This window comes from Xenia sp. Carnegie-2017, unplaced genomic scaffold (assembly GCF_021976095.1).
Source record: "Xenia sp. Carnegie-2017 unplaced genomic scaffold, XeniaSp_v1 HiC_scaffold_25, whole genome shotgun sequence".
NCBI lineage: Eukaryota > Metazoa > Cnidaria > Anthozoa > Malacalcyonacea > Xeniidae > Xenia > Xenia sp. Carnegie-2017.
Window position 1 is genome coordinate 8,220,282 of NW_025813488.1, and position 10,191 is coordinate 8,230,472.

Consider the following 10,191-nt stretch of genomic DNA (forward strand, 5'->3'; position numbering starts at 1 on the left):
ATCGACTTACCCTTCAGCGCTAGAAAGATCGTGCGGTACAACACCATTGCCATCCGGACGAAAGATATTGACCATAGAATTGTTTACTTGCTCCACCATTTTCCGTGAAATCGTCCCAATCAAGCTGTGAAGACGATAAGAAATCAGATGAACGGTGAAGAAATTGCCTCAACGTCAGGTAAGGTGGAATAACAGCAAACCTTAGTGCATGCGCTTGCAAAAATGCACGCAGATCAATGCGATTTGGAATTATAATAAACAGAAAAAAGCAAATGCCACGATGCCAAGTGCAAACGAGTTCACGTTGAAGCCTGCAAAGTGTTATTAACCCTTTGCTGTAGCATTAAATTACAGAGTGTCTGCCTGTCTCTTGAAACATACGGGCGAAACTGTTATCGCATAAAAATAGGTACGCATCATGTACATTTGAGTCACCCCATCAAATTGCACTTAACGTTAAGCGTTGCCTTTCTTATACAAATACTCATTGCCATTCCAATAGTGGACATTCAACATGTTGCGCCATCCAAACCAATGCATTCAGTCAAAAAAAGCCCAAATTCTTGTGTGCTGGCAAGCTTCCTCCGAACTTGGAAATGCTGTTGGTTGATTCAAACTTCGGAATCGCTTCCCTGTCTTACATTGTTTATTGCAAAATAACAAAATAAAATGTTTGACACAAATTGTTGGCATTGTACCGGTTAAAAACAGCTTGCAATACATATATATTGAAGAACGAGATATCACGAAAGAGGCTTGTCCGGATGAAATTGTAGTTTTGAGAATTTTTTCCGCTATCTCTATATTTACGCTCTGCTTACACGCATAGAGCACTTTTCATATGGGAAATCTAAACTCTAAGGGCCTGTTCATATGAGCCGGCCCGGCCCGCTTTGCCGGGCCAGTTTATTATTTGATTCACACGAGGCGGGCTGGCCCGGCAAGTACAGAAATAATTAATGACGCACGCAACATAAAAGTCCAAATCCAGGTATTTCATGTTACTTTTATAAGCTGAAAGAAGCTCATTGATTTTAAGCATTAGTCTATGGTCCACTAAAAGTTGTTGTTCTGCTTGCCCTCTATTTTGCATCGAATTGAATTTTATGAGCATGCGCACTAGTACGATGTTTGGCCCGGCATGCAGGGCTAGCCCGCCTACGTGCATTCACATGAACCCGTTTATGCCGAGATCCCATCTCGCTCAAGCGAGATCCCGGCAAGACGGGCCAGCCCGCCTCTCATATGAATCAATTTTGAAATTAAATTTAATTACTAAAAGAGGCGAGATCTGCTACTGCCTGGCTAGCCCGGTAAAGCGGGCCAGCCCGGCTCATATGAACAGGCTCTAAGACTTCCTATATCCTGTAGATAAATCATAATCCACGTGGAGTTTTTATGTGAACATTCGTTATGTTCCATTGTCTTCAAACATGTTTTCAACCTGTAGCCAAAAAAATATCTGTGGTCAAAACTTTGTCTCTTCAAGCTACTGAAGCTAATGGTACTTATCGGTTCTTTCCTAACCTCACTGCATGGTCCTTAACATGTACCATCTCATGTTCCTCACGTTTCATAACTTGTTTTTTCTACAAATATATCCCTCTCGGACTTTGCCGTTTGCAGTAGCTGAATTCATTGGGGTGAGGGAGGGTGTGCGCGCACGAAATAGTATGAAGTTGTTCGTATTGGAATTTTATTTGTATTGCAAATGAGGCATCTGACGAATGAGGGTCGGTATTTACGTATGTGACCAGGATTTTGATTGACTCGAAATAAATTATACAATACGTTAAGGAAATGCTAATCAAATTCCCCCAATCAGAAAACCCATTCATATGTACGTATTAGGTATGTATTTACTGAGGAATGAAAAATCGGTTCATTTAAACGATTCGGTATGCTCACAACGGACACCAGTGAGTTCATTACGCGACTTACGACCAAATCCAGTAGCTACAACAACTACGTTACGTCATCGTAACCATACAAACGTCGTGAAGATTTTCTAAAAAAGAAAGTCCTAAAAACTTCTCTCGGTTCCTCGATCATGACTAAATCAAAAGTATCTTCAAAAGAGAAGTTGTACATGAAATCGTTCCAAAGGATATCGGGAAGCAGTGTATACTCGGTGTCATTTCGTAATGAGTTGCCGACATACCTCTGTTTCGAAGGACATAAACGACATTAAAAATCCTTTTAGGCAGCGGACTTATCTGATATAATCTTATCAAGGACATTTTCTCTCGACGCAACTCTTTCCGTGTTCCTCATACTCTTGCTTGGAAATCCACATTTGTTGAAAAGAACCCTAAGGAAATATCAATTACGTTGATTTTCGGCTCGTATTGCGTTGTCCAACAATCATAGAGATCGAAAGTGAAAAAATGTTACATCCCAGTTATACTTTGCACAATCGATGTTCAACAGTTGAACGTGTACGTATAAGAGACTGAGAAGATACTTCTTTAAGGCGAGCACCTCTCTAAGGAACACATCTCTAGGGAGAACATCTCTAATACAGGAATCCTCAATCATCTCTAAGGCAAACCTCTCTGTAATGCAGACATCTCTGTAAGGCAGCCACCTCTCTAAGGCAAACATCTCTCTTATGTAGACATCTTTGTAAGGCAGCCACCTCTCTAAGGCAAACCTCTCTCTAATGCAGAAATCTCTGTAAGGCAGTCATCTCTCTAAAGCAAACATCTCTCTAATGCAGAAATCTCTGTAAGGCAGTCATCTCTAAGGCAAACATCTCTCTTATGTAGACATCTTTGTAAGGCAGCCACCTCTTTAAAGCAAACATCTCTCTAATGTAGAAATTTCTATAAAGCAGCCACCTCTCTAAGGCACACATCTCTCTAATGCAGACATCTCCGTAAGTCAGCCACCTCTCTAAGGCAAACATCTCTCTAATGTAGAAATCTCTTAAGAGCAGCCACCTCTCTAAGGCAAACATGTTTGTAAGACGCACACGTCTCTAAGGTGCACATCTTTATAATACAGAATCCTCTCTAAAGGCAAACATCTCTCTAATGCAGACATTTCTCTAAAACGAACATCTCCCTAAGGCGAACATCTCTCTAAGATAGAAATCTTTCGAAGATTGACATAAAGTGATAGGTTGAACATAGCAAACAGTAAAAGTAAGCTCAGACATACCAAAGAGGCCAAAATAGAACCGCCAATCCACGAGCTAAACCTTCTTTCCAACGTTGAATTGTGTGAAATCACTTTAAGTCTTGCACTCTGATGAAATAAAGTTGTCAAATAAATAAATAAATTACCGCGGACATAAACGGCAACGTTAGCAGCATGTTAAAGACGACAGCATACCGCGGGCACTTTTGAAGCAAGTTCTTGATTGAGACGGTCGACAAAACCATTTAATAACGTATTACCTCCGCTAACAATGATGTTACTGAACAAACTCTAATAAAAAAATGGAAGAAAAATTTCAGACCATGATGGTGTATGTACCCTGGAAATGTAAGAAGACGCCTTTCTAAATACGCTGCTCAAGTCAGTCACATCATGAAATAGCTCACTAAAATTTGTAAAATTTTCGAAAAGAAGACCGATGAGCGAACGATCACTCAAAGAGAAAACCAATGAGCCCAAGATCACTCAAAGAGAAAACCAATGAGCTCACGATCACTCAAAGAGAAAACCAATGAGCTCACGATCACTCAAAAAGAAAACCAATGAGCCCAAGATCACTCAAAGAAAACCAATGAGCCCAAGATCACTCAAAGAAAACCAATGAGCCCAAGATCACTCAAAGAGAAAACCAATGAGCCAACGATTACTCGAAGAGAAAACCAATGAGCCCACGATCATTAAAAGAAAACACAAACGAGCCCACAATCACTCAAAGAGAACACTAACGAGCGCACGATCACTCGATTTGGGTTTCACTTACAGGTCTCATGTCAATATCGCACATGCCAATACTTGTAGTAGCAACTTGTGTAATACCCATTGCTGTGCTACCTTCAATACCCTAGAAAATGAAAAGACTTGGGAATATTAAGATATTCTAGTACACACAACAACTGAAACACTTGTAACAGGTGATGTATATGAAATAATATATCGAAATACTCTCGTCATTTGCAAATTTAAAAGGTTGATGTACATCCTAATTTATTGTTTGAAAACATGAAAAGACGCATAGTGAAAAACAATAAATTGCAAAAAAAATCTGAAAAGTTGTCAATATCAATTGGGTATCAAATATTCTTTTAAATCGGGTAAACTGATTAAATCCGAAATCCGGCAAAATTCAAGCTTTGAAGTCCGGAATCCGTCGCCACAATGCATCATTTACACAGAGCGTTGTCGTTTTTCCCGACAAATCTCATGTTCTACTTCATAAAACTGCGATGCAGCGCGATATTCAAATGATATTCATTGGATTACTCTAATGTACATAAATTACACCATTTTGATATCACACTTTATACATCACAGTACTGTGTTTGATTAAAAAAAACCAAGAAATGCTTCACTCGCCTTGACATTACTTGGATCAAACAATCCCTCGCATAAACGAAATCTCTCCACACCATAGCTGTAGTTATAACCATTGGGGAACTCGTAATGATTTGTGGGAATACTCCCGAATAAACTAAAACATAGGAACAGTTGATATGATAGCTTATAAAAACAGGGTTCGTACAATGCTAAAGTGACGCGAAATTCTAAAACATAGGACACAGTTGAAATGAAAAGTGGAAAAACATGGGCATTCTGACATCAATGCTTTAGTGATGACATCAGCACTTTGGCAGGACATATTTTGGCATTCTGACAAAAGCATGCTGACATCAACCCTTTGGCATTCTGACATCAACCCTTTAGCATGCTGACATAAACCCTTTGGCATTCTGACATTAACTCTTTGGCATTCTGACATTAACCCTTTAGCATGCTGATATCAACCCTTTGGCATTCTGACATTAACCCTTTAACATGCTGATATTAACCCTTTGGCATTCTGACATTAACCCTTTAGCATGCTGACATCAACCCTTTGGCATTCTGACATTAACCCTTTAACATGCTGACATCAACCCTTTGGCATGCTGACATCAACCCTTTGCATTCCGACATTAACCCTTTAACATGCTGACATCAACCTTTGGCATTCTGACATTAACCCTTTAACATGCTGACATCAACCCTTTGGCATTCTGACATTAACCCTTTAAAATGCTGACATCAACCCTTTGGCATTCTGGCATTAACCCTATAACACACGAATTCCTTTTTGTGCAATAAAGGTCACCGATGCAATTTCAACTGCACTTTCGAAAAGAAAGTAGTGTGATGGCGTATTTACAATATTCCATAAATAAAATTTGCATTCAAGTACTCTCAAGCACATCTTGATAAATTCAAGTAGTTCAAAGGCCTTCAATTTTTCAATACATCAAATTCAAGGACGTTGAAGGATATTCGAGTTTTTACGAAGTCCTATCTACAATACACAGACCTGTCGTCAAATGGTCCATCTGAAACTTGAAGAGTGCTGGCCTGAAAATCTTGAATGATTTGCTATAAAAAGAGTTTTGAAAGTTTTGTTGAAAAATTTGCTCTAAAAAGAGTTTAAAAAGTGTTGAATAGTTAGCTATAAGAGAGTTTAAGAAGTCTTGAATAATTTGGTTTGAAAAGAGTTTTGAAAACTTTGTTAAAAAATTTACTCTAAAAGGAGTTAAAGATTGAATAGTTTGCCATGAAAAGAGTTAAGTGTTGAATAGCTTGCTATAAAAGAGTTCTAAAATTCTCGAATAGTTTGCATATTCGAAAGATCGACGATAATTCGTAAGCGAATAACTCTTCCTTACTTTAGTCATGTAATTATGGAAGGACTTTGTGATATTCTTGAAACTTTTCTTCGTGAATACAGGAGCCTCGCCCTCTTTGACAGCCTCCTACACAAAATACACACAAAAAGACCGACTTTGAGTAAACATGTAAGAAATGTTTGCGTTCGTGGTACAACTAACTTTGGTCGCAATCAGATATGGTGGGACGATTTCTATGTTTTTTTCCTCAAACATACTACGACACTGCGCAGAGACAAAATCACCAGCCAAAGGCGACTTCACGATGGCTTGCTGTAAAACGTATCCATCTTGAACAGGTATTGCACTCGTCAAATTGCTGCCCGAATGGATAACGAGACCCGTATTGCGACCATGCGCAAAGCTCGTCAGAACGGCATCTTTGCACATAAAGAATGCTGGGATATCATATTTTTCGAACATCAGTTCGGTCGTTTTCTCTCGTTTTGCCCGTGCATTCCACTATAAAATAGGACGTTATACAATTATCTCACTGAAAACTTTGTCACAGATCAAAACTGAAGCAAACTGAAGAGAAATCAAAGTAAGCCAGTTGCGTATAGGACGGATGGTGGTCTTCGTTAGATGGCAATAAAGACAAGATAAACAAACCCATATTTTCTCAACCGCTTGAACAAGTAGCTAGGAAGGCAGCACTATCATGGCCAAACTCCGAAACCGAATTGAACGGTTTGAAAACGGGAGTATCGTTACATGTTTATAGATGTAGATCGTCTTGTTTAGTAGAGTCCTGTAAAGGAATTTTCGCGTCGATGTCGATTGTCGTTTCGACAACGATGCACATCAACAAACATGCACAGTTGGTATTTCAGGTTGCACTTCAGGTAAATCAGACATGCTGTATTTCAAAAACGAAATTTTCTGGTAATTCAGCAATGTCCCGTGCGTAAGTATTTAATCACAAAAACACCAGAAAAATTTTTTCTTTTTAACAGGAAAAGTGTTAGCGAAGATGACTTCTTGAATCAAAATAAAAATGCAATATCTTCTAATGCATCGAAGAAAACCGTTTGGTCAAGAAGTGAATGTAAATGCGCAGACATAAATGTCGGCTTATGTGAGCTGCTTCATTTCAAACGACCGGTAAAAAAGATTCGCGATGTCCTACCGACGCCTCTGACATGAGGACTGGATGTAGTGAAGGATCGGATCTGATGTGACGTTTATAGACATGTTCCAAAAGATTCTCAAACATATCCCAATCTTCGACTATATGAAAATGGAGACAATGACAAGGTTTTGTCACATTTGTGTAATTATGAATATCACATGGTCACATTCGTGTAATTATGAATATCACACGGTCACATTTGTGTAATTATGAATATCACACGGTCACATTTGTGTAATTATGAATATCACATGGTCACATTTGTGTAATTATGAATATCACATGGTCACATTTGTGTAATTATGAATATCACATGGTCACATTTGTGTAATTATGAATATCACACGGTCACATTTGTGTAATTATGAATATCACACGGTCACATTTGTGTAATTATGAATATCACATGGTCACATTTGTGTAATTATGAATATCACACAAGCATCTTACTGGTTGCATCTTTAAGAGGACTGACAACCTCCATGTTCTCACGAGGAACATGAAGAGAGTTTGTTCCAATGAAATATTTTTTTGCTGTCAATGGTCCCGATTTCTCACCTGTGAGAAAGAAAGGATAATTGTTATTGAATTAAAACACACACATTTCTTATATACTCCTCACTTCTGTAGGAGCAATTGTAGATAAAATATATGGTGCTCCAATGAATAGTAACAGTGTACCTAGGAATGCTAAAGGGATTACTAAGGGTAAATATGGGTTTCACTCATTCATGCCAAATGTCATAAACAAAAAGTGGAAACATGAAAATGCTTTAGTAGTTTCAAACAAATGGACAAACATACCCATCTCATCAGTTTCCATTTGTATTTCTGTCTTACTGCAGTCCTCAATTACACCAATAAATGTTGGAACATCAGCCTACAACATAAAAAATATAAATATAAAGGCAATGTTTAGGTTGGGCAACTTATGTTTTCATATGTCTTTTAACATAGAATGTTTTAGCAGTTAACAAACCCAATGTGTTTGAGATAGATCACAACATTTTTTGGGCAAGCGCAAATTGTTCTTCTTCTACGCTTATATTCTTCTGAGTAACATTATGCTAGCAGTATTTTGTTAGTAAAAATTGTCAAATTCTGACACATAAAAAGCAGCGTGATTTTCAGAAGTATTGAAACTCATAATGATGAAGACACACACAGTGCTTTGCATGCAGCAAACATTTTTGAAAACAAACCAAACTAGGTTTGAAATAAGGCAAAATAGTCAGAATGTTATTAAACAACACAAGAAAATAGCATAATGCTTTAACAAACAACTATAAACAATAACGATCTTATCCAACAATATTTGAATGTTAACCTTTCATGCTTTCACTGATGGGCAATGATGTATTTTCTAACATTAACATTGGATTATTTAATATGGAATTTGAGCTTTGTCCATATGAACTGTTTGGCATACTTTCAAACAAAAATGAACAGAATTATTCAGTTGATTAATCTATGATAAATCTTTCACCTTTTAACTCTGCTATACTGGTCACAAGTCCAGGATTGTAGCGCATGGATAAGGCTCTCTACTTATGAATAGACTTGTGTCTTTTACAAGGAAGAGGAGTAGAAAATTAACATTCAAATGTTGTTAAATAAGGTTGTTATTATTTATAGTTGTTGCGTAAAGCATTATGCTATTTTCTTAGGTTTGAAATTTTGTTTAGTCAATACAACTTTCAATGAGAAAAACTAATCATGAATTAGTAAACAAAATATGGATTCTATTAAGTCACTAGTGCAATAGAATAACAATGTACGCAAGTTTATTCAGAAAAAGTTCAATGTTGATAAAGTCAAAGTGCCCATACAACCATCTACAATCTTATATATAGAAATCATTTAGAAAATTAAAAGCTGAAACACATTTTATTTTATTTAACAACTAAACTTCATAGCCATTCTAGAAATTGAAATTGCAAGAAATAATGCTGAATAAGTTGTTTTGAGGAAAAACACCAAAAGAAAGTGATATCCTTTGTTCTACTTGATTTGATTTCTGTGAACGTGGAATTTTCTTGTATATGTTTTGCCTTAAATATGCAAAATGTTGATATGTCCAGTTGTGTTTATTTTGTCATCACACAAGTTCTGCCAATCATGCACGTGTAGTTAAAGCAAAATTTGACAGAGTACAGTCATGAGAGTAAGAGAATAATCAATACGAACACTTGTTGAGTACATTTTGAAACACATTGAATTTATCGCCACTACATCATGCCACTTCACCTTAGGAGCATCTTCACCGGCAAATCCAGCACGAAATGAAGTTGATCCAACATCAAAGACGAGAGCCCCCACTTCGTCTGCGAATAGCGAAAGGAAAATAATTGATCTCGCCAAATTGAACTCTCCAAAGGAAGGGTAAAATGAACGAAAATTCACAATAAAATACCTCCTCCATACACGCCACCACTCATTTTCCACAACTTGTTTCTGTTGGAAAGAAATAATAGAATAATATGGAATTATTTAAGGAATTACCACAGCATTTATCTCATACATCAACACATCAAATATACCGCTGTTCAATTTTATAGGAGGCGCACATATTGAATATACAAATACAATCAAAAACAATCCAAAACAGATTAAAACATCTTCTACGACAGTTAAAATGATGATTTTCAGCTTTAATCTGGAAGAAGCTATCCGAAATCCACCTCCTCTGATTGCCGATACGGATGTGAAAGCAAATAGCTTAATAAATTCATCGAACGAAAGAGACCTTGCAGTGTGCGTGTTAAAATTGCAAAAGGAAGAAATTGTGAGCGAACTCGATTCCGTGCATCGTTCGCCCCTCTATCAATGGAAGGGTCGACCGAGTATTCAGAGTTTTATGTACACCATTGCAAGCTTGAATGAAGCCAAGAAAAAACAATCCCAGCTGATGGGCACTGCTACTCCATCACAGCAGCAAGTGCTGTCCAAAACCACAACAGAAGTAGCCACACATCCCAACATACCCAATGTTACCCCTCAACAAACAGAGTTCACTGGGCAAAGAATGCCCAAAGGAGCTGTGATGATGAATGATCGGACTGGTTCCACTCCTAAACAACAAAAACCAAAGACACGAAAAGTTATGAAAGGTGGTTTTCTGGTATCAATGCCTGTCAATGTCCGTTCTCCTTCTGAGGCACGTGCTTTAACTCCTGTGTTCAATGGAGCAAACACATCAACTTTCAATGA

General features: G+C 37.6%; 1 protein-coding gene across 1 annotated transcript; it reads right to left on the reverse strand.

The window, feature by feature from the left end:
- Positions 1–1,682: 1,682 nt before the first annotated feature.
- LOC124452919 (actin-like protein 6A) lies at positions 1,683–9,484 on the reverse strand. Its single transcript, XM_047003574.1, has 13 exons — positions 9,395–9,484; positions 9,229–9,305; positions 7,786–7,861; positions 7,432–7,539; positions 6,979–7,079; positions 6,012–6,311; positions 5,850–5,936; positions 5,498–5,559; positions 4,516–4,630; positions 3,923–4,003; positions 3,337–3,432; positions 3,163–3,249; positions 1,683–2,311 (listed from the first exon to the last, which is right to left on the reverse strand). The coding sequence occupies exons 1-13, from the start codon at positions 9,417–9,419 to the stop codon at positions 2,231–2,233; spliced, it is 1,296 nt and encodes a 431-aa protein (XP_046859530.1). The 5' UTR covers positions 9,420–9,484; the 3' UTR covers positions 1,683–2,230.
- Positions 9,485–10,191: the final 707 nt, after the last annotated feature.

Excerpts from the sequence above, each read along its gene's own strand:
- LOC124452919 (XM_047003574.1), bottom strand. The coding sequence starts at position 9,419 with ATGAGTGGTGGCGTGTATGGAGGAG. Across the intron at positions 4,004-4,515 it reads TTGATCCAAGTAATGTCAAG|GGTATTGAAGGTAGCACAGC; the intron begins GCGAGTGAAGCA and ends TTCATTTTCTAG. Across the intron at positions 3,250-3,336 it reads TTGCTTCAAAAGTGCCCGCG|AGTGCAAGACTTAAAGTGAT; the intron begins GTATGCTGTCGT and ends TTATTTCATCAG.